The sequence below is a fragment of the Lepidochelys kempii genome, chromosome 1, assembly GCF_965140285.1.
Source record: "Lepidochelys kempii isolate rLepKem1 chromosome 1, rLepKem1.hap1, whole genome shotgun sequence".
Lineage (NCBI taxonomy): Eukaryota > Metazoa > Chordata > Testudines > Cheloniidae > Lepidochelys > Lepidochelys kempii.
In genome coordinates, this window is record NC_136380.1 from 28,520,593 (window position 1) to 28,544,621 (window position 24,029).

A 24,029-nucleotide genomic window follows, 5' to 3' on the forward strand; every position below is an offset into this window, starting at 1 on the left:
ACCTGGAACCATTGCTGCAACGTTTGCACTCTGGTTTTCAGGCGCAGCAGCCGCTCATCCTTTCAGAACTGTTCTTCATCTGCAACTAATACATGCTATTAATTATTTATATCTGTATGATCGTAGTGACTAGTCATGGACCAGGACCCCGCTGTGGTAGGTGCTGTATAAACATAAACCAAACAGACAATCCCTGCCCTAAAGAGCTCATTATCTAAGTATAAGAAATAATAGACTAGATGGATATAGACGCACAGATAGGACGGCACAAAGAAATGAGACAATACTGGTACAATCTCTGCACACTAGCGGCCTAACCGTTGTCAACTTTTTGGAGACATGGAAAAGGAGAGTTTTGAGGGGGGGTTTAATTGCCTAACTTGGATATGGTCTCAGCATGGACATTCTGAGGGTTTATTTTAAGGACCAGGCATTTACATTCTTTAAATAAGAGTCACTAGCAATCTGTGCTTCTACTTTGTATCTTATGGGCTGTGTTTTGTTTTGCTTTTAGCTATTAATGGCTACATTTTTGGAAATCTCCCCACCTTGGAGATGTGTGCTGGTCAATCCGTGTCCTGGTATTTGATTGGAATGGGTAATGAGATAGACATCCACTCTGCATATTTCTATGGCCATACCATCATTAACAGAGGCCACAGGGCAGACGTCGTCAACCTGTTTCCAGCAACCTTCATTACAGTGGAAATGATTGCAGGGAATGTTGGGAAGTGGCTGTTAACCTGTCAAGTAAATGAACATTTACAAGGTACAGTGATACAGATCTGGCAAATCTTTCCAGGAAGATGCCAAGTTAGATTATCTACAGTACATATTTCAGACTCAAAAAGAGGAACTCAATGAGCAGGCACAGAATTGGGGGGCCTACATTTTCCGAGGACGTTAATATCTTACACTTGTTTCATCAAATAAATCTTGTGAGTCTTATTTCAGTCATTGACAAAAAGCTATATGAGGCCAAATCATCAGCGAGTGTAAAACTTCACTGATTCATGTGAGTGAGGATGAGTCACACAAGAAGGGTTATTCACACAAGATCCAGCCCTAGCTCAGTACTTGTTGTGTATATTGGGGCTTTTGGTGAGCAATGAATGAAGGGTCAGGCCCTTTCTTTGCACTGTCTTGTGGAATATAGACTCTTAAAGTCATGTCAGGTAAAACATTTCACACTTTTTCTTTTTAAAGAAATCTAAAAAAAACTGTCTGTTTCTAAAAGGCCAGCGAGGGGCCTTTGCATGAAAGAACTTACTATTATTATTAAGTACTGTTTAATAATACAATACCCAGCTCTGGGTCTCATTGTCCCAGCATTGTACAGACCAAATATAAGAGAGAGTCCCTGTTCCAAAGAATTTATAATCTCAGAGTCTGATCCAGAGACTCCCATTGACTTCTATGAACTTTGGATCAGGCAATCCAGGCTTGATTCTGCAAGGTGCTGAGTGCCTCCCACAAGATGCTGCCCACCCTCTCTACTCCTGTTGAAGTCAGTGAGAGGTGAGGATACTTCATACCTTTCAGGAGGTGCTCAGTGCCTCAAAGGACCGGACCCTAACAGCCAGATTCTGCCATTCTTACTGAAATCAATGGGAGTTAAGCGCATAAATATACCTTTGAGGATCTAGGCCTTGACTAGTACCTTGCTCCATGAGTAGTCCCTTTGATTTCAGTGGTATTACTTGTGAAATAATGTGCCATGCTAAAAAGAGTAAGGGTGGCAGAATTCAACCCCATATAAATTGGGGAACTCTTTAAAAATGTAAATTTGTCCAAACAATCCAAGTCATTTCTCCCAGTCCATGTAGTTCACCTTCCTCTACCAAAGCTAATGTACATTAACTTTGCACCAAAGAGATGCCTGAAATGGTGAAATTTGCACTGTCTTAAGAACTGTTTGTGGATTCTGTCTACATTTTAGCTGGTATGAAGGGGCTGTATAATGTTCAGATCTGCCATAAAAATGTTTCTCAGCCTTCATTGACTGGTCAGGAAAGAAGATATTTTATTGCTGCTGAAGCCGTGTTATGGAATTACGGCCCTGAAGGCTATGACAAATTCACGGGGCAGGCCTTGAATACCACTGGCAGGTACGTGTCCCAGCCTTTCATTCCTACTTTTAATGTAAAGAGTATGGGTGGATTTTCACACCACCCTAGCAGATTTGTACGTTGGATTATCATTCATTAAAAATGGGCGTCCAAATCCCTTGAGTGCCTTTGAAAATCTCAACTGTTGTCATAGGTTGCCATAATGTGAAATCTTTTTTTTTTTTTAATTTCTGTTGATGATGCTGCTGCTGCTGCTGATGAGATTTTATATTAGGATATTGCTCAGAGACCCTAATCTGGATCAAGGGCCTATTGTGCTAGGTGCTATATGGACACTTAGGATGACACAGGTCCTGCCCTTTAATATTTACACTCACTAATGTCTTGCCTTGAGTTACAATGTAACACAGAGTGAGCACAGATTTGTGAATTTGGTTTTCTAGATATATTAATACATGTAACTGGCCCTTTCATGCTAAATAATGTGTATCTAACTCCTTTGTGTTACAAACCCAATTTATATGCAAACCTCGCGCACCCATGACATGTAAGCAGGTGAAGCCCTGATGAGCCACACCTGGGTTGAATCAGGTGATCCCAGGGTAAAAGGTCGCTGGAAGCTGCAGCAGTGTCGGGCTGAGAGAGTACGAGAGCAGTGCCCGAGCTCCAGCTAGATGGGTGGGGCTTATGATTTTGGACTCTGTCTGGGGGACTCATTGAAGACTTTTTGGATTTGTTTGTGATTAAGGACTCTTGAGGTTTGTGTGAACTTTATTTGACATTAAATCAGTCCCAGAAAGGGGTGCTGTGAGCCACAACAGAGACTGTCTGGAGCGCGTAAGGGTATGTCTGCACTGGAATTAGACACCCACAGCTGACCCGTGCCAACTGGCTTGGGCTTACGTGGCTTGGGCTAAGAGGCAGTTTAACTGCAGTGTAGACATTCAGTTCTGGGACCATCCTGCGTCTCAGGGTCCTACAGCCTGGGCTCTACCCCGAGCCCAGAAGTCTACACTGCAGTGGGAACAACCCCATAGCCTGAGCCCCATGAGCCTGAGTCAGCTGCCACGGGCCAGCCATGGAGTTTTGATTGCAATGTAGACATACTGTAAGGCAGTGGTGGGCAACTTGTGGTCCGCGCTGCTTCCCACAGCTCCCGTGGGCCACGAACCGCGGCCACTGGGAGCTGCGGGCAGCCGTGCCTGCAGACAGTCAACGTAAACTAACTGTCTCACGGCCCGCCAGTGGACTACCCTGATGGGCTGTGTATGGCCCGCAGGTTGCCTACCGCTGCCCTAAGGTAAGGGGCCTGTAAGATGGGGCCAGTAAGGACAGGGTACCTGTAATGGGACCCCTGGCCATGAGGGAGTGCTCTGTAAGCTACCACATCACTACACCTCTCCTCTAAAAAGTGACTCCTCTAGTTGCACTGCAGCCCAGTGCAACACTGCAGTACTGGTTCAGTGCACACATGTTGCTGAAGGAAAAGGCCTGGGCAGGGACTATCGAATAGTGGAAGTAAATATGTGGCTACTCAGGTTGTGTTGGTGAGAGGGTTTTGGCTTCTTTGACAATGAGCTGATGTTCCGGGAAGGAGGATTACTGTGATGGGATGGGCTCCATCTATCAAATACTGGTAAGCGCATCTTTGGACATTGTCTGGCTAAGCTGATTATTTTATTTGGCATATGCAATCTGGTCAAGCCAAGCCACAGCATTCTTATCAACAGTGTTCAAGGCATGAAGGCCTCCAGGAAGTGGAGTCATTTTGCAGTCCTCTCCAAACCATGTTATGGTTTGTGGCTGCCCACATTGACATGGTGGACTGTCTCTAAAATGCCACTGAAATTCTGCTGCAACACAAATTCCATGTCCAATACAAAATCAGTTGAGAAGGCTCCATTGCCTTCATGGTAAATCAAACATGGGTTAATATTGAGTGGGGTCCAAGACAAGATAATTATTTGTCACTTTCTCTGCGCACCATGAAGCTCACCACACATCCTCTACCGTAAATCCCTTATTTAGTAAATTTATCCACAACAGGCGCTATGAAGGCAGACAGCCATATGATGGATTAAACAAGTCTTTAGTTAACAGCAGATGTGGCATATTACACAATTTTGTCATGAGCTTTGTTGCACTTTCCTCTCTGCAAACATTGGATGGAGCAATATTGCAGAGAACTGGTAACCATGGTAGAGGAGTAGATTTAAGTGTGCCTGAAATAATACACACAGTGAAATTAAGTTATACATCAATCATCCTTGTGTGAGATGAGCTAGCCCATACTGGAGCACACTACTCTGCCACTGAGTAACTGAGTGCCAAGGCTGAAGTGCATAGTGTTGGCGCCCTATGTCATTTTGGCCAGTTTTATGAGCAGGTTGTTGTGCGTTTTGACCTTAGTCGCTGTCTTTTTAAGATTATCACAATGAAGATCAAAACGCACAACAACCAGCTTGGAAAACTGACCAGAGCAACATGGGATGCCAATGCCCAAACGTTACACAGTTTAGCCTTGGCACTCTGTTACTCAGTGGCAGAGTACTGCAAACTTGATAAGGAGAGCTTTAAATTAGTTTCTACAGGGGATGGTGACAAAAATCCATCTAATGTGCATCCAGGCTCAAATAATGAATGACAAGGGAAAGGGGCTAATTTCTGGAGAAGAGACTAGAAATCTCAACTGCATTAAAAAGACAAGAGGAAAAGCAAAAGGTCAGTCTGCAAAATATCTTTGATGCCTGTATACAAATGCAAGCAGTATGGGAAACAAGCCGGATGAACTAAGTCATGGTATATGAATAAAATTATGACATAATTGGCATTACAGTGACTTGGTGGGACAATTCCCATGATTTGAGTACCAGCATTGAGGGATATAGCTTGTTCTTAAGGGATAGGTATGGGACAAAGGGAGGAAGTGTTGCATTGTACATCAAGAATGTAAACACTTGCTCCAAGGTCCAAGAGGAAGTGAGCGACAGACCTACTGAGAGTCTCTGGGTGAGGATAAAAAGGGAAAGGACAGCAGCAATGCTATTGGTGGGGATCTGTTATAGACCACCCAATCAGGAAGAGAAAGTGGATGAGTCAGTCTATAAGCAGGCAACAGGACTAACACACATGAGCTAGTATTAATGGGAGATTTTCACTTTCCTGATATCTGTTGGAAGACTATTACAGCAAAAAACATGTCCTGCAAATTCTTAGCATATGCCAGGGAGAACTTTCTCATTTAGAAAATTGAGGAAACAACTAGGGGTCATCCATTTTGACCAACAGAGAAGAATTAGTTGCGAACGTGAAGGTGGTCAGGAACTTGGGAGGAAGTGATCATGATCTGATAGAATTCAAGATCCTATGGAAAGGAGGACATGAGAACAGCAAAACAAGGACACTGGAATTCAAAATGGTGGATTTCAACCAATTCAGAGAAATAGTAGGCAAGTTCCCATGGAAACACCAATTAGGAAAAAAAAAGGAGTCGAAGGTGGCTGGCTGCCAAGGCTGGCAGTTCCTAAAAGATGTAATACTGGAGGCTCAACATCAAGCTAGTCTTATGCAGAGAAAAGATAAGAAGCATCATAGGAGGCCAATGTGGCTGCACAAGGAGCTTTTTAGCTTTCCAGAAGCCAAAAGGGACACATACAGGAAATAAAAGGGGCATGTCACCAAGGAAGTGTACATGGGAATAGCATGAATGTGTAGGGGAAAAAATTAGGAAAGCCAAGGCAAAGAATGAGTTATAGCTGGCAAGAAATGTTGGAGACAACTAGGAGGGAGTCTTCAAATATGTCAGACATAAAAGAAAAATCAAGGATGGTGTGGGTCAGCTGCTCACTAGAGAAGGTGAGCAGCCAGCATGGATTTATTAAGAACAAATCATGCCAACCCAGCTTGATTTCCTTCTTTGAGAGGGTAATTAGTTTGGTGGATGGGGGGGATGTGGTGGACATAATATACCTGGCCTTCAGCAAGGCTTCTGACACAGTCCCACAGGAGATTCTGATAAGCTAGAGAAATGCAGGCTTGACAGAACTACCATTAAATGGATACATAATTCGTTAAACAACCACAAACAAAGAGTAACTATTAGTGGAATGGTGTCAGATTGGAGGTAGGTCCCAAGTGAGGTTCCTTAGGGATCTGTTCTGCGTCCCGTGTTTAATATCTTTATTAATGACCTGTGTGAAGGAATAGAGAGCATATTGACCAAATTTGCAGATGACATAAAGGAGGGTGTTGTCAGCACTTTGGAGGATAGAGCTAAAATTCAGAGGGATTTTGATTAAATTGGAGAACTGGGCTATAGCCAACAAAATGAAATTCAGCAAAGACAAATGTAAGTTGCTACTCTTTGGGAAGAAAAACCAAATGCACAAATACAAAATGGAGGATAACTGGCTTGGCAGCAGCACTGCTGGGAAGGAGTTGTGGTGAATCACAACCTCAACAGGAGTCAGAAATGCGATGCTGTTGCAAAAAAAGCAAATGCAATTTTAGGTTGCATTAACAGAGGCATAGCATGCAAGTCACAGGAGGTGATAGTACCACTCCACTCAGTGCTGGTTAGGTCTCAGCTGGAGTACTGTGTCCAGTTTTGGTCACCAGTGTATAGAAGGGATGTAGAAAAACTGGAAGGATCTAGAGGCGAGCAGCAAAGATGATGAAAGGGATGGAATGCAAGCCATATGAGCAAAAGCTGAGGGAACTGGCTATGTTTAGTTTGGAAAAGAAGAGATTAAGTGGGACATGATAGCAGGCTTCGAATACTTGAAAGGCTACCTTTAAAGAAGATAGAGAAAAGTTGTTCTCTCTTGCCACAGATGGCAGGACAAGAGGCAATGGGTTCAAACTACAACACAGCAGATTTAGGTTAAATCTCAGGAAAATCTTCCTAACTGTAAGAGGAGCAGGACAATGGATCAGACTGCCTAGAGAGGTTGTGGATAGGGTGACCAGACAGCAAATGTGAAAAATCGGGATGGGGGTGGGGGGTAATAGGACCCTGTATAAGAAAGACCCAAAAATCAGGACTGTCCCTATAAAATCAGGACATCTGGTCACCCTAGTTGTGGAATCTCCTTCAGTGGAGGTTTCAAAAGGAGGCTGGATAGCCATCTGTCTTGGATGGTTTAGACCCAGCAAATCCTGCATTTTGGTAGGGGGTTAGACTACATGACCCTTACTGTCCTATCTAACCCTGTGGTTCTATGATCCTGTTCTTCACACTCCCCTCCTGTCATTTCTAACAGCCACACTCCACCTTTCCAGAATTTGAAATCAGATGACTGTCACTTAATTCTGGAATGTATAACCTGCCAAGGCAAGAAGTTTCAGACAAACTATTAGACCAATCTCTAGGGGTGGTTATGTATCTGCAGTTCATTTCTGTTCTCTATAATGAACATTTTTTGTTGGTTAATCTTCACACAGAGCACCCATTTCTAACCATGGGAATTCCACTCATGATACAGGCTCAGCATATGATGGCACGTGAATTCTGGGACATAATTCCATAACAACATGACAACAACAACAATAATAATATACCTAGCTTTTATATAGTGTTTTTTTTATCCATAGATAATAAGAATGGCCATACTGGATAGATCCATTGTCCATCTAGTCTTGTGTTCTGTCTCATTTGGGAGAAGGACTTTTGCCCAAAGTGAAGTGTTATAAATGTATATGCTACTATGTAATCAGTCTGATTTGTTTATTTCATAGTGAGTCTGCACCATTCTTTACACAAGGGACAGATAGAATAGGAGGACAGTACTGGAAAGTTCAGTATGTGGAATACACTGATGACAAGTTTACCAGAAAGAAGAACCGAACTGAGGCTACAATGCACCTTGGAATACTTGGTACAGTAAATATTTTCAGGTCCTATCACTTGCCTCATTTGTGAGCATGCAGTTCCAATCCACTTCAGTGGGAATTTTGTGCACATAGCTATTCGAAAAATCAGCCCCCATTCTGTAGAGGGGGAAGTATTTTTCGGCTTGGCAGTTTTTCTAAGTGACTCCTTTCCTGCTCTGTTTTAAGGCCCAGTTATCAAGGCTGAAGTGGGAGATACTTTGTTAGTTACCTTTGCCAACAGAGCTGAGAAGAACTATAGCATTATGCCACATGGTGTGAGCTATAGCAAGCAATCAGAAGGAACGTCCTATTTAGATGGTAAGTTTCAGCTGTGTGAGTAATGAAGGTAGGATTGCTGCCATCTGGTTTACGTGAAGCTAACTCTCCTTATCTGTAGCATTATAGCTTTGTCTGCTTCAGATAGTCATAGATTTTAAGGCCAGAAGGTATCCTTAGATCATTTAGTCCAGTGGTGGGCAACCTGCGGCCTCCATGCAGCCTGTCAGCGTAATCCGCTGGTGGGCCACCAGACCGTTTACATTTGCACCGCCACCCACAGCTCCCAGTGTCTGCGGTTTGCCATTCCCGGCCAATGGGAGCTGCGGGAAGCGGCGCCCCCCGCCACTGATCTATTCTGACCTTCTGTATAACACAGGCCATAGAAATACTTTCAGTTACTCTGTGTTGGATCCTCCACTTGGATTTGCACCAGGCAATGCATTGGAGACCAATAGATATTTTCCCATTTTGTAATGTCATATGAAAATCATGGGCCAGATTTTGATCTCCGTTATACAAGTGGAAATCTAGAATAAGTCAATGGAGCTACCTGATATTAGAATCTGGTACATATCTCTTTGTTCGTCTTGGATCTTTAACTATTGCTGCTGTTTAGGATATTGCAGCTAATAATTTAGGATCTGATCTGAGCTACGTCCTCTCCGCCTCTTCTCCCCCAGCCCCCCCCCAGCTGTATTGGTAGCATTGTTTTGATGTTCTGATGTGATACACCTGGAACACTGAGCAGCACTGCAGGTACCTTTTGCCCAATGTAACTGGAAAGCAGCAAAGCAGTTAAGCCTTGTAAATACATAAATGTTGATATGAAATCTCCCACCGTATAAATTAGGCCTAAACGTTCTAGTTCCCTAATCTGAGAATATTTCTGCATAGGCTCTGTAGCACTTTGTCTCATTTAAAGCATTCAGCAGAAGGGGAAGTCGCTTGTTGGCCGACCTGCTTTGTTTCGACTGCCCTGGCAGCACTTGGAACTAAGGCACAGGACAGATTCCCAGCAGGGAGTTGTGCAGGGCTAGTAAAGGGAAAATGTAAACAAACTAATGAAATCAATACAAACCGCAGCAGCACCCTCTGTTACACGTTCAATCCCTGATCTCCCAGCGTGTAATGTGGGCATCCAGGCAGGCAGCCAGCCATGTTCTTTTCCTGAAACAAGACCACCCTGAGGCCAGCCTTGATGTCGTCGGTAAAGACCCTGCTGCCACCAACATCAGCAGACATCCCCGGATTGAAGTGTGCTTCTGCTCTGTCTGCTCACATTCATGTTCTGACCTCAGTGGGAGTTCTCTAGTAATAGGGCTCTAAGCGATGCACTCATTCCTGTGGCCATGCTTGGCATGGATTGGCCAAACACTAACTGTACCTTGGGTGCATTATATAGCTTTTTTTCTTATGAGGTCTAGACGTATTCTCCCATCCTGCAGCTCACTCCTATCCTGTGGCAGAGGGTTATTTATCTCCAAAGCAATGCTCTTTTGTTTACTAAGAGCTGTCATTTTTCATTCTTCAGTATAACTCTCTGCTTCTTCATTCTTTATCGTGTGGTTTGTAGCACATATTGTAATCCCAAGTAATAATGTCAATATACTTGTTCATAGTCCATCTAAGCTTTCAAATGTATCCTCTGTGGTCCTGTGAAATATTTCAGGAGCTCAGTTGAAATAAACTGCCACAGAGAGAATAAAATGCCAGTGGCAGACACATTTAACTGCAGTGAGACAACCAGCCCAATCAATGATTTCTTCAATCTTAAAGCACATTTTGGGCCTGTTCTTGCTCACATTGCTGCCAGTGGATGTTTTACCATTGTGTTTGAAGGGTGCAGAATCGACTCCTTTTTCTAACCGTCCTAGAAAGTCCCTTTTGTAAGTCTTCACACAGTGATACTGACATTCTCCGTGGCTGGTGTGTTACTAGTTTAACATTGTCCCTGAGTTTCCTGTGAGGAGCAATATACCAAACCTTTGCATGACACTACCCCCTTCCAAATAAGTCATAACATATAAACAGCAAGCAACACTCCTGAGACCATAACAAAGTTTCTGGTGTGCTGTTGCAGAGCCAGAAAGAAACAGATAACAGAGTCTGAATTGTTAAGTACCCACAGCTCCAACTGCAGTCAATGGGAGTTGGGCATGCCAATCCCCTTGGGAAAAAAGCAGTGAATATTTGGACAGTGTTTGTGCTGCTTTTTTGCTTAGAACGGAGAACGTGTTCTCAGAAACTAATGACTGTGACTGATCTCCAACTATTGCTTATTTTCTGGGAAATGGAAGAAAAGTGTAATTTTTGGGGAGGTGCTTTTATTGGTTTTGTATTTTAAGGACATTGGAAGTTGGGAGCCCATGTTAAACCCTGTGAGACCTTCACATACAAATGGAGAGTGCCTGAAAACGTAGGCCCAACCACCAGCGATCCACCGTGCCTGACTTACCTGTACTACTCAGCATCTGATCCAGTCATGGACACCAACTCTGGCCTTGTGGGACCTTTGATAGTTTGTAGAAAGAACACTTTGAATCGTGATGGAACACAGGTACTAAATGTGACGTGTTTACCTATCCTGAATGGCATGATTTGGTGATCTGGAGAAGTTCACATCCAGGTCTGAATTGCACAACATGGGCTCAGCCCAATTAATAAAATATTTGAAAGGGTAAACAAATTTCATTATTAAGAGTGGAAGCTCATCAGTGGAAGTCAGGAAGAAATTGGCATTGCCCGCTAAGCTAAGTGTGTTATAGTCGTATCTTTGTTTTTTCCATTTTCCCTGAGGCATTACATTTTTCATACAGACTAGAGCTGGACCTAAGCTATGAAGTTCTGATCAGACTCTGAATTTCCCCATATACAAAGTTTGGATCCAGATCCGCATCTGAACATCGTCATAGTTCCTGGGTGTTCAGATCAGGGGCTTTGGTGTGTGTCAGTCTCTGTGTACCGATTAATATGTAATTCAGATAGCGTGGTGGTGAGTGCGGTATAAGAAGCTATACAGACTAAAGTAGAACATGAGCCCTCAATCTGGGGGTCATGAACAACCTGCCTTTCTTTATGGCTGAGTGGAAAAGGTCCTGGTGTGGCATGGGGTGCCGGTATGGAGAAGGTAGAGAACGACTGAAGCAGAGTATTTATTTTGCTGTCATGAAGTTCATGAGAAAAAAAGTCTTTACATGTGTAATTCTGCAGGCACCTTTCGTTTTAACGCATTTGCTTCCTCCCTGACTGTAGAAAGGAATAGACAAGGAATTTTATCTGCTCTTCACAGTCTTTGATGAGAATCTCAGCTGGTATCTTGACAAAAATATTAAGGTGTTTACTGGGGACCCCTCAAAGGTAAACAATGAAGATGAGGATTTCCAGGAATCCAACAAAATGCACGGTATGGAATCTGTAAATAAGACTTTCCAGAGATATTTAAGCAGATGAATAGTGAATGTGTAAGACTTACCAATTTTTGTCATCATTCGTCGCTGCGGTTACAATGCTTTTCTTTGTGAGGGAACGTGCTCTGGGATTGGCTATTCTGATTTAGGGCCGGATTCTGATTCCCTAACTCTCACTGAATAGTACTTTGGTCCCATTGCAGTAAATAAGACTACATCTCATTCTGCATCTCCGCATGTGTATGGGGATCAGAATCTGGCTCTTAGTCAGAATGTCTTGGTCCCATCAGGATAGTGCCTGACTAGCTGTGTGACCTGGATCAACTCACTTAACCTCTCTGTGCCTCAGTTTCCCTGTCTGTAAAATGAAAATAATCTATTACACCTATGCCGTCAACTGCTCATGTTACATCAGTTTAATTATAAAGGAAATATTGTGAAATACTAGGCATGTGGTGTCTTTCAGTATCACATACTTTAGATTAATTATGCCTGTCTTAATTCATTTCCTATAAACTCAGAATTGGGTTTGTTCAGATGATTATATTTAATTCTTACAGTATGAGGCAGTATCTCTTAATAGTTCCTTATGCTGACATGGACAAAAAGTACCAAGTATTGCAGAGTGCTTTACAAACCTTACTGAAGTTAGCTCCACAACACCTCTGGGAAATAAAGAGGGATTACTATCTTAATTATATAAAAATGGAAATTGAGGCCAAATATGGTTAAGTGACTTGGTCTATGTAACACGAGAAGGCTGAGTCACAGCTGAGACTATAATCTAGGTCTCCTTATGCCCACTCCTTTGCCTTAACCATGAGTGCATTGGCGCTTCTAATTTATAGGGTTGCTGTGAGGCTTAATTAATGTTAGGAAAGCACTTTGAAATGCTTGGATGAAAGCTGCCATTGCAGTGTAAAGAATTAAGAGATCCCATTTCACAGACTAAGACTGAAATCTAACAGTAGGTCAGATACCCAGACAGGGGTTTATAGGAACAGCATTAAGGCAATTAATCTTCCGTACTTGTTGTTGATAGATACCACCTGTGCAGTGCTTCACTTAATTAATTAATGTGACCTACTCAGTCAGAGTTCCCTGGTTAGACATGCTAGCAGAGTATCTGCAGAATTATGACATATCTTACTAACTGGACTGTCTTCTCCTTCAGCTGTAAATGGCTACTTGTTCGGTAATCTGCCAGGATTGGTGATGTGCAAGGATGACAACGTTTCTTGGCATATGATTGGCTTAGGTACCTTCACGGACATGCATGGAGTTCATTTCCAAGGAAACACCATCCATTTGAGCGGGACGACAAGGGATACTCTGGCCTTGTTTCCCCACTCGTCGGGGACAGCGCTCATGCAGCCAGACCACGTGGGTATGTTTTTGAATTTATTTCAATATTGCTCTGTTTAGAGGAATCAAACCGCTTGATTATCACTTATGTTAAGGTCCATTTACACTTCTCTGGCAATGTGAAGGGGTCATAAAGTGCATGTGAATCTAGGAGCCTTACTTCAGGCCAAAGTTCTTTATTGCTAAGATGCTAGAATTCAGGTAAGTATGTACACCAAGGAACAAAAGACAGCACCCCCACATCGATGGGCGTGGGACAGACTGACAGGCAGGCAGAGAGGATCATCATAAAATGTTCCATAACTCTAAATACAGCATTTTGATTAAAGGTAAAATTCACCCCCATGAACAAGGCCAGCACGACTTAAGATCTGTAGTGACATCTTGGGTGGGACTGAAGTGAGGCATAGCCTTGAGCCTCTGTACTGGGCTCCATTTCACCTAGAGAGTGTGCATAAAAGATGTTCCCATTTCTCCATTAGTCATCCAGTGATGTGATTTCAAAATTAATATGGGACAAATCCTGCCCTGAGAGAGGCTTTGCAAACATTAGGGTCCAGTGTTGTTTTCCTTTACACTGGTGTAACTCCAGTGGAGTTGTTAGTTTTGCAACAGTGTAGCTGAGAGAAGAATTTGGCCAGAGCATTTAACAAACACCTGCACTATGAGCTAGGGGTGTAATTCCCCAGCTCATGTACACACAATTGTGCCGGCTCTCATACCCGCCAGTTTCAGGAGGGTCTGTACTCTCCGTGGCTCAGCTGTGCCTGTTCTGCCTCTACCATGGCTACACTGCTATTTAGATGAGCTCTCATGAGTATGTGTATATGAGCACCAAAATCACACCCCTAGCTCATAGAATCATAGGGCTGGAAGGGACCACAAGAGGTCTTCTAGTCCAGTCCCCTGCATTAAGGCAGGACTAAGTATTATCTAAACCATCCCTGACAGGTGATTGTCTAACCTGTTTTTAAAAACCTCCAATGATGAAGATTCGAAACCTCCCTAAGTAGTTTATTCAAGTGCTTAACTAAAACACAGCTCTTGCTGTGAGCAGGATTCAAAGCTGAGTAGGGAAACCCCACTGGATTTCAGTTCCAATGCCTTAACTGCTCAGCCATTACAGCTGTGTGTAGCTATAGTGTAGACATAGGCGATGTGACATCAATGGGAGTTATGTATGTTTATTAGCAAGCTGGATTTGGTCCATTGTGTGATGAGTATAAGTATGGACTAGAAAGAAAATTCTGTTCCAGCATGCATCCTATGCAATGCTATCATCTACAATGGAATTACAGAGTATAAATCAGGCCAGAATTTGGGCATCTGAACAAACAATCTGCCTTTCTCTTGATCCTGCACTAACAAGAAGCTGGAGTGAATGGCTTAATGGATTTTTTTCAGTCTTTAACATCTGTGATTCATCTTAATTAAAGGATGTTTTAATTTTCCATAACCTTTGCTTTATAAGCAGTAGGGTGGGATTGGAATCTAGTATGTAGAGTAAGGTACTGAGAGTTAGTACTCTACTTCTACTTCTGGCTCAACCACTGAGCCACTGAGTTGGTCTTGAATACATCACTTAACTTCTCTGTGCCTCAGCTTGCCCAGCAACAAATGGATCTGAAAACATTTACCTACCTCACATGGGTATTGCAAGATGTAATTATTCAGAGCCAGATTGTGGTCAGCCTCTGCTTGGGTGCACAAGAAGGAGGATACAAGAAGCCTTGCCCATCTTTCACACATTTTATGGGAAGCCACCACTGTCCTTGTAAGCCCTGAAAGCAAAAGCTGCTCAGAGCTAGGCCCCTGTGGGTGGGAACCTCTCTGGGAAGGAGAAAGAGGAGTCATGGCTTCACCTAATTCTCTTTGCACTTGCCAGTGGGGACGATCAAATGCTGCACCCTCCTACTTAGTATAGGCTCAAGCATTCATTCCTGATTCATGCTGGTGAATACGTGTGTGGCACAACTGGCCCCTATGTATTGCAGTAATTCCCAGTCAGATCAGGGCCCATTATGCCAGGTGCTGTACAAACACCTAGTAAGAGTCGTCCCTTCCCTGAAGAGTTTACACTCTAAGGGCTAGTCTATACTAGAAGCACCACAACAGCGCAGCTGCATTGAAGACACTCCCTGCTGACAGGAGAGAGCTCTTCCGTCAGCATAATAAAACCACCTCGGTGAGAGGCAGTAGCTATGTCTGTGGGAGAAACTCTCCTGCTGACTTAGCGCTGTCCACACCAGCGCTAAGGTCAGTGTCACTGATGTCGCTCGGGGTGGCTTATTCACACTGCTGAGCAACGTAAGTTACACTGACATAACCTGTAGTGTACACAAGCCCTGAGGAATGGCACAACAGCTGTGCTCTCAGGAGCTCTGGGAGTCATTGTGGCACAGTGCCTTCCAGAACGTTCCCTGGGGCAAGACTGCTCTGCCCTAGCTACTCTTCTGGGCTGGGCCTTCACAGTGCAATCTGTCTGTTAATACAAGTATTGATGTTTGCAAAGCACTTTGAGACTCTTCGATAAAAGGGTGCTATGTTCTTGTTCCTAACTTTACTATTTGATCAATGATTTCACAGCTGCACAGTTGATCAGGTAATAACATTAAAGCTCTGGATCTGGATAGGTGCCTAAAACACAAGCCAACGTCAGCAGAAGCTGAATGCCAACTAAAATGGAGCCGAAACTTCTAAGCAAGAGTCCATTATCTCTCAGCAAAGTGGTGTTCAGCAGCCTGCAGTTGGATTTGCTGCCCGATCCCACCTAACAAAGTGGGTAGGATGCCCTACTATCCCCGTTATATTCTTTGAAGGAACATCTGCAGGAAAAGAAATGGCACTATAGTATTAGAAAAATGTTACTCCTGAAACTCTGCAGTTGGAAGTGTGATAAACTTAGATAGATAACACAGCTACCTGGATGGTACTTAAGGGTAGTGAGGGTTTGCTGGCCAGCTCATTTCTAAAGGCCAGCCATCTTATTGACAGTTGACCGTAAATCAGTACTCCCTCAGCTAAGAGAGCTTATCCAGGTTTAAATGAGAAAAATATCAAGGATGATGTTTAGGGATTTCTAGAGAAGATTATGTCAGCTCTCATGAGGTAGCAAAGTTACTTGCTTTCTCATGGATACATTTATGTCAGTGGTCACGTTTTGGTTATTAAATACCAGTGAATGAATGCTCCCATTGATCGTGAAAAGACTTACATTGCAGGATCAAGACCATAGTTTGTAAATGGCAAAAGGAGAAAAGTGGTGTATGTCCATTTCACTGACCATCCTGAAAACCACATGGGCGTGCAGCTGCACCTGTGAGGATCTCTACTTATCTCAGTGGGGCTCTGTGTGAGAACAAGTGTCTGGCTGCATGGCTCTCAATGCGAAAGCAGATCTAGTTTGCTTTGGGGACAGGTTACTAAAGTATGAGGAATGGGGTTTTATCTTTAATCCTGTCATTTTATCCTTTATATAAATCCCCAGTGCTTTTCCTTGCAGGCATTTTTAAAGTGGTTTGCAGAACATTTGATCACTTTGTGGCTGGAATGAAACAGACATATGAAGTGAATAGGTGTAGCAGTACAGCTCGCCCGGGGCAGCCCTATGGAACCATGAGAACATATTACGTTGCTGCGGAAGAACTGGAATGGGATTATGCACCTAATAAGACCTGGGCGCTGAGTGGCAAAGATGCAAGGTACTGAAGTCCAATTAACAAACTGTATTCATGGGTATTCATACATGCTCTTATGGCAAAACCTAAATGTGTTTTGGGTTTCAGAAAAGCTAGCTAATACTTTTGGAATGTGTTAGATGTTTGCTAAAGCAGGTATTTTCTGCAAAGAAATTATAATATGTTTATTTCTTACTGAATAATGTGGTTTCTGGGTAAAAATTTCAAAAGTGCTTAAGTGACTTAAGAACCTAGGTCTCATTGAAAGTCAGTGGCATGGGGGCTCCTAAGACCCAGATCATCAAAGGGAATTAAGTGCCTAGCTTCTCTCCTCAAAGGTATGAGGCGCCTAGCTCCCACAGGAGTTAGGCACCTGCGTTACTTTTGAAAGGGAACTCGGTCTCCTAATTCAGCTAGGCACTTTTGAAAATGTTGTTCTGTATTTTTAGATTTTAAATTTCAGCTCTGTTCTCTGGCTGACATTCCCCTGTGAGCTGGTGCTGCTGAGGTTTTGGATTCCCTGGCAATGTTTTGGCCTTGGATTTCTCTTTCCAGTGCCCTTTCCCCTGCTTCCTGAGCCCTTTCTGTTGGGCTACAGATAGATAAACACAGACCAAAGGGTGTAACAGTGGCATCTGGTGGCTAAATAGGATATCATCACTTTGAGTTTAATACTGTAGTGCGTTATAACTTGGGGTTGGGACACAGCGTTCAGATCCTTATCTGAACTTTCTCAAAATGTGGGGCTGAGGTAGCAAAGGGGTGGATCCAGGGTATTGTTTCACCCCATTATAGGGGCAGCACCAGCCTGAACTCTAGTTATTGAAAAGGAGGACTTGTGGCACCTTAGAGACTAACAAATTTATTTGAGCATAAGCTTTCGTGAGCTACAGCTCACTTCATCGGATGCATTCAGTGGAATACAGTGGGGAGATAATATCTGTTACTGGTCCACCCACCTTGTCTCTCCATTTTTTCTTATATTTAGGGATAAGAAAAGTATTTACCTTTTCCACAAACTTTAAAAAAAAAATTTTTTTTAAGCTAGTTTTGCCAGCAATAAGTATTTTGCTTTACCCAGTTCTTTATATTCTTGGACAGATAAGTTAGTCTGCCACAGGACTAGAACTACAAAGTACGAGAATTCAGGCAAATCTGATGATTTTACTGGCTCATTTAAGGCCTGATTCAGTTACCATTATAGTTAATAGAAGAACTCCTGTTGACATCAGGTGGCTTTGGATCAGGACCTTAGAGCTCGATCCTGCAAGATTCTGAGCACTCTCAACTCCCAATTAAGTCTGAGTCACTCAGCCACTGCTAGGAACAAGACCTTATTGAAGATGAAGTAGCTCAGGTCTATGGAAAATCAACCCCTGGTTGCAGCACAGTAGCCCCCCACATAGTTAAAACACAGTTTGGGCTTCCAGTATAGCCACAGCCAAGCCATTTTTTTTAACTGTTCTCCTGAACTGTGCTGTTCTAGGGAAATTTGGACTCTGCAAGGAATTTCTGAGGCATCTATGTGCAGTGCCCATTTACTTCCAAGCCTCCAAAGAACATAAGGGAGTTTGAACCTGGCAACTTCAAAAAGACAAATCACTTCAGAAATATGTGCCAGTCTGGCAAAATGTACCCGTTCAAAAAAAAAAAAAAAAAAAAAAGTGAGGAGTACAAAGGAGCCAACAAAGATAGATTTATTGAGAACCATTGGCAGTATGTCATGTAACCATGTGGAAGAATCCCAGAAAGAGGCACTTTCTCCTAACAAGGAATTTGATTAAAACAATGTCCGCTCCACCCTTGGCACATGTGAGCCAACCTAGAGACTCCCCTCCCAGAGTACGCCTTGAAGGTGACATTGTAATGAAAGACCAATGCTCCCTAATCTAGTTTGTTTTTGAGTGCCCCCTTCTGACCAATCCACTCTTTTTCTAGTGTTTAGTCCAAGATGCTGGGTTGGGGTGGGGGGGAGAAGCAGTGTGATTATGTAAACCTGGAGTAGGAGGACTAGATGATTGGTATTCCCAAAAGGAGAATCTCATACATACTGGCATTATGGTCAGAGCCAGAAATGTGTAACATATATTAAAACGCATCAGTGGCTAGTGTGTATCACTGCCCTCTTATGGATAGAATCAGAACTGCTCATTGTGTGTGTGTCAGGCTCCAATACTGGTTTTGACTGGCCATATTTTGTTTAGGTAAAGCTACTGCAGTAAAAGGCTCTGAGTTATCACCTTACTGTTGCTGTTAAGCCCAAATGGTCACAGTGATGAATATGAAGGTATTCACACATCTGTCACACGTAAGATGTAAAAGCCTTAAACTGAATGCTAAAGAGGTGTTCCCCAGCAAGTAGTAATAAAGCAAATCTTTCATTAGCACTTTAGATAGTTAAATAGTTTTGCACTTTTAACTTTTGTCTTTTTTAATTTTCAGTTACGGGAAAATTTTTGTAAGCCCAGGTGAAGATCGGATTGGTTCAAAATACAAGAAGGTGGTTTACAGAGAGTACACAAATGGAGAATTTACAGAGCACAAAGTGAGATCAGCACACGAGGAACACTTAGCAATCCTAGGCGAGTAGCTCTTATAACTCACAAATGCAAGAGAGCATCTCTTTCCAAAACCAAATAGGTTGTGTCAGTTTTGTTGTAGAAGGAAACGATGAACACTTGGATCGGTCCCAGATTTTTCAGTGATTTTTCACACATTTTTGCACAGATTTGAATGATAGAATCATAGAATATCAGGGTTGGAAGGGACCTCAGGAGGTCATCTAGTCCAACCCCCTGCTCAAAGCAGGACCAATCCCCACCTAAATCATCCCAGACAGGGCTTTGTCAAGCCTGACCGTAAAAACCTCAAAGGAAGGAGATTCCACCACCTCCGTAGGTAACGCATTCCAGTGCTTCACCATAGAATCATAGAATCATAGAATATCAGGGTTGGAAGGGACCCCAGAAGGTCATCTAGTCCAACCCCCTGCTCAAAGCAGGACCAATTCCCAGTTAAATCATCCCAGCCAGGGCTTTGTCAAGCCTGACCTTAAAAACCTCTAAGGAAGGAGATTCTACCACCTCCCTAGGTAACGCATTCCAGTGTTTCACCACCCTCTTAGTGAGAGAGTTTTTCCTAATATCCAACCTAAACCTCCTCCTCTGCAGTTTGAGACCATTACTCCTTGTTCTGTCATCTGCTACCACTGAGAACAGTCTCGATCCATCCTCTTTGGAACCCCTTTTCAGGTAGTTGAAAGCAGCTATCAAATCCCCCCCTCATTCTTCTGCAGACTAAATAATCCCAGTTTCATAAATCATGTGTTCCAGTCCCCTAATAATTTTTGTTGCCCTCCACTGGACGCTTTCCAGTTTTTCCACATCCTTCTTATAGTGTGTGGGGCCCAAAACTGGACACACTACTCCAGATGAGGCCTCACCAATGTTGAATAGAGGGGAACAATCATGTGATTGTAAAGACAGATATTGTCAAACAGGAAGCAGTTTGTTGGAAGTATGTAACACATATAAGAGTGCCAGGTTTAAGATTTACCTATCCCTTTAAAGATTGAAGATATGCTGAACAGGTCAGTGGGAAAAGCTCTGGGGAGCAGGGTGTGGTTGCAACAAAAGAGTATGGTGTGCTCCGAATTTGGACTCAACCACAATTTGGGCACGTGCAGATTACGTGTGGGGTGTTTTTTGGGTGCTAAATTTAATAAAACTATCCCAGCGCCTGACCCTGGTAAAAAGTTCATCCAGCTAGGATGGACAAACAGACATTTCCGGCATCCACCTTAGCTTCATATGCACAGTGTTTTTTTTTGCGATGTTCTTGTGGGCAGGCAGGTTGGACTGGATGTTAGGTGTTTGGATTGGGATTAGGGGTTGGAGAATTGGAAATGTTACCTGTGTCCTATGGAATGATCATCACCTCCTGTGGTTTAGGGGTGGGGCTAGACCTGGTCATAAAATGCTATGGATTTTCTGTGAACATTTTTGAAAGTAATGAAAACAATTCCTTTTTTTTTTAAAAGGTTCATGGAAACTTTCCTTTTTTCCCCAAAGAAAAACTGAAAACCAAAAATAGGTTTGAATTATTAAACCACGAGAAATAATCAGTTTTCAGTTTCTGAAAAATTTTTCATTAACATTTTCATTTGTTTAAAAAATCCCCAACCCCCCCACCCCCCAACCATTTTTCACTGGAAAAAAAATTGACTTTTGACTGGCCATATTTGGGATACCCCATATCTGCTGGGGTTAGGGACCTGTTTTGGTGTTCTGTCCTTGGAGGCTAATGGAATCTGAGCATTTCTGATGGGCTCTGAGGAAGAATATTGTTTCCCTAAGGCCATGTCTACACTACCATTTATGTTGGCAAAACTTATGTTGCTCAGGGGTGTGGTTTAATTATGTTGACAGGAGAGCTCTCTCCTGTTGGCATAGGGCGGCTACACGAGAGATCTTACAGCTGCATCGGTACACCTGTGCTGCTGAAAGGTCTCTAGTATAGACATCGCTTATGAAATTATTGTTCAACCTTAACTACTTGTTAGCACTCCTCTTTACAGCTTTGGTCTCACAGCATTTCGCATGTGGATTTACACTGATTTCTCTTTACTTTCATTATGAGCAGCAGTGACAAGTCTAGGGTGACCAGATGTCCCAATTTTATAGGGACAGTCCCAATATTTGGGGCTTTTTCTTATATGGGCATCTATTACCCCCCACACTCTGTCCCGATTTTTCATACTTGCTGTCTGGTCACCCTAGACATGTCACAAAAGTAAGCTTCCAAGTTAAACACTAGCAAATTCTACAACTTGTAAAAAATATTATTAAATATCCATTTCTGAGCTGACTTCTGGACAAACTCCAGTTTTCTTTATTTTAAAAGAGCAACATTAGTCACCATAGTGTGTTGTTTTCATTTAGGGCCCTTAATCCATGCAGAGGTTGGTGACTCCATACTGGTTATATTTAAGAATAAAGCTAACAGGCCCTATTCAATAACTGCACATGGCATAGAGGAAGTGGGTAGTGGAGAAAGACCTGGAACGCTAATCACTATGCCTGGTAAGTATGATCATTTATTCTTGAGCAACAGAAGAGCTCCTTAAATCTTATATGAAGAAATCATTTTAAAAATCAAATGACATTCCTTTTTTCAAACTTTCTGACACCTACACATATTTTTGGGCACAGTAAATTCTAGATTTATCCGTCTATGTGTCTGTCTAGCTAGGTTCTTATTATTAGTAGGCTCTAGATTGTGTAAGCTTGTTAGGGCAGGGACTTTGTCTTCACTTGTTTCTGAGACACTTCTGGACACTCAGAAACAATAATTAATACTACCAATGGCTCAGACTTTAAAATTAGGTGCCTAAACATAGATTTAGCAACTTTACTTTAGGCACACAGAACTAAAAATTCTACTCAATAAAAACAATAGATATCAGGCTCGAGCAGAAGAGATCTCTTGAACATATGGGAATCGGTATACAATATATTTCCATTTTCGTTTGATCCCATGCTCAGGCAAACTCAAACGGAAATCAATAGGGGCCTGATCCAACTCCCACTGAAATCAATAGGAGTCTTTCCATTTACTTAAACAGGAATCCGATCAGGGCCTAAGGGCCTAATCCATAGCAAAGCCAACAGAAAGACTTCCCATTGACTTCAGTGAGTTTTGGATTAGGCCCAAAGCCACAAGGAGTTTTGCCTAGGTAAAGGCTGCAAAATCAAGATCAGTAATACTGCCCAAACGTGATGTTTAACTGAAAGAAGGGGTTACAACTGGCATTTTATGTGATATATGGAAACAGTGATGTAATTTAGTAGGCCAAACTCTGAATAGGCAGAAGCAGGCCCAAATTAACTGGAGTCAGTAGAGTTTATACCTGTGCTGCATTTGGCCAAAGGCTGAGATTTTAATAACTTAAAAAAAAAAAAAATCAAGGAATTCAGAGTTAAGGTTTCCAACAACATTAACTCTGCTTCTTTGTGCATCAGCATTACAAATGGAACCTTCCTTCAGAGTTGGCTAAAAAAGCTTATGCAGAACCGTTTTCCACCGGAAAATTCAGTTCCATCAAAACTGAAATCATGTTGATTTTGCTAAAATTTTGTTTCAGAAAAAAAATTGGAGGGGGAAAAGTTCCAGGATGTTTCAACATTTTCATAATGAAATGTTTCAATTTTTTGTTTTGAAACCATTTGCTATTTCAGTCTTTTAAACGGTGTATTATATATTATAATATAATAATAAAAGTTGAAGTTGAAACTAAACTATATGTTTTGATCAATGTGATTCCTCCCCTTCCCCCCCCCCCCGAGAATTTTCTTTCATGGAGAATTGTGAAATTTTGGTGTGTTGTTCAAAATCAAAACAAATTCTGAAATCTCAAAATCCTTCACAGAATGGAATTTCTATCTTTCACACAGCTGACAAAAATGCATATAATACAGAGGTTCCAAATGCTGCATGTTTATTATTTAATACATTGCAGCTCCTTTGTATGATTCCTTTTTGTTCTGTTAGTTGCTAGATAGTATATACGTTGTCCAGCATTGCAGTGTTATAATGATAGACATTGTTGTAATGCCTGTAATGGGCACACTGGGGTCGGGTTACAGTAAAGTTGTAGGAAAGGTAACCCTGATTTTCATGACTGTTAGATTATTAAAATCTCAGCCTGAACTTTGCATTCAGATTAAGGTGACCAGATAGCAAGTGTGAAAAATCTGGACAGGGGGTAGGAGGTAATAGGTGCCTACATCAGAAAAGGCCCTGAATATTGGGACTGTCCCTGTAAAATCAGGACATATGGTCACCCTAATTCAGATCACCACACTCTGATTTTTCAAAAACAAAGAAAATTAAAGAAAATTAGCCTAGAGCTAAATGTCTAAAAAGAGTCTAAAATGCCCATCACTTTAATCTATGGAGCAGGGGACCATGCCTCTTGAAGTGTATGGTTGCAGGGTCCTCCCTTCACATCTTTCCTTGACTCTTGTTGGTGAAAGGATGGGGGGAGGGGGGGAGGAGAACTACACAGAGAGGCAATATCCTTTATAGCCACTTTTCCCCTTGTCTCTGTCTTTCCATTGGTTTGGTTCCCCATGACAGTGGGGGAGCATAGGGGTCTGCAGTCATTCCTAATTACCTATTTCCCTGTGATTCTTAACCCTTTTGCAGTGTAACCCTTCTGCCAGATGGATTCGGCAGCAACAAGGGTCAGGTTCAATATCTAGGAGTTCCTCTTAACAATACAAAGCAGAACCTGCTCAAGCCCCTATCCGGTTATCTGGGAAAACTTAACACCACCCATGGGTGTTTCTAAGACGCAATAC

The 24,029-nt window shown here is 42.4% G+C and overlaps 1 protein-coding gene across 1 annotated transcript in view; it reads left to right on the plus strand.

Moving 5' to 3' along the window:
* LOC140909014 (pannexin-1) overlaps positions 1–24,029 on the plus strand; it is a 117,844-nt gene that overhangs the window by 24,412 nt on the left and 69,403 nt on the right. Inside the window, exons 5-14 of the mRNA XM_073337319.2 lie at positions 515–769; positions 1,940–2,108; positions 7,806–7,945; positions 8,127–8,258; positions 10,565–10,776; positions 11,472–11,622; positions 12,801–13,013; positions 16,494–16,692; positions 19,111–19,250; positions 21,609–21,749. Coding sequence (XP_073193420.2) covers positions 515–769; positions 1,940–2,108; positions 7,806–7,945; positions 8,127–8,258; positions 10,565–10,776; positions 11,472–11,622; positions 12,801–13,013; positions 16,494–16,692; positions 19,111–19,250; positions 21,609–21,749 — 1,752 coding nt within the window. The remainder of the gene's footprint in view (positions 1–514; positions 770–1,939; positions 2,109–7,805; positions 7,946–8,126; positions 8,259–10,564; positions 10,777–11,471; positions 11,623–12,800; positions 13,014–16,493; positions 16,693–19,110; positions 19,251–21,608; positions 21,750–24,029) is intronic.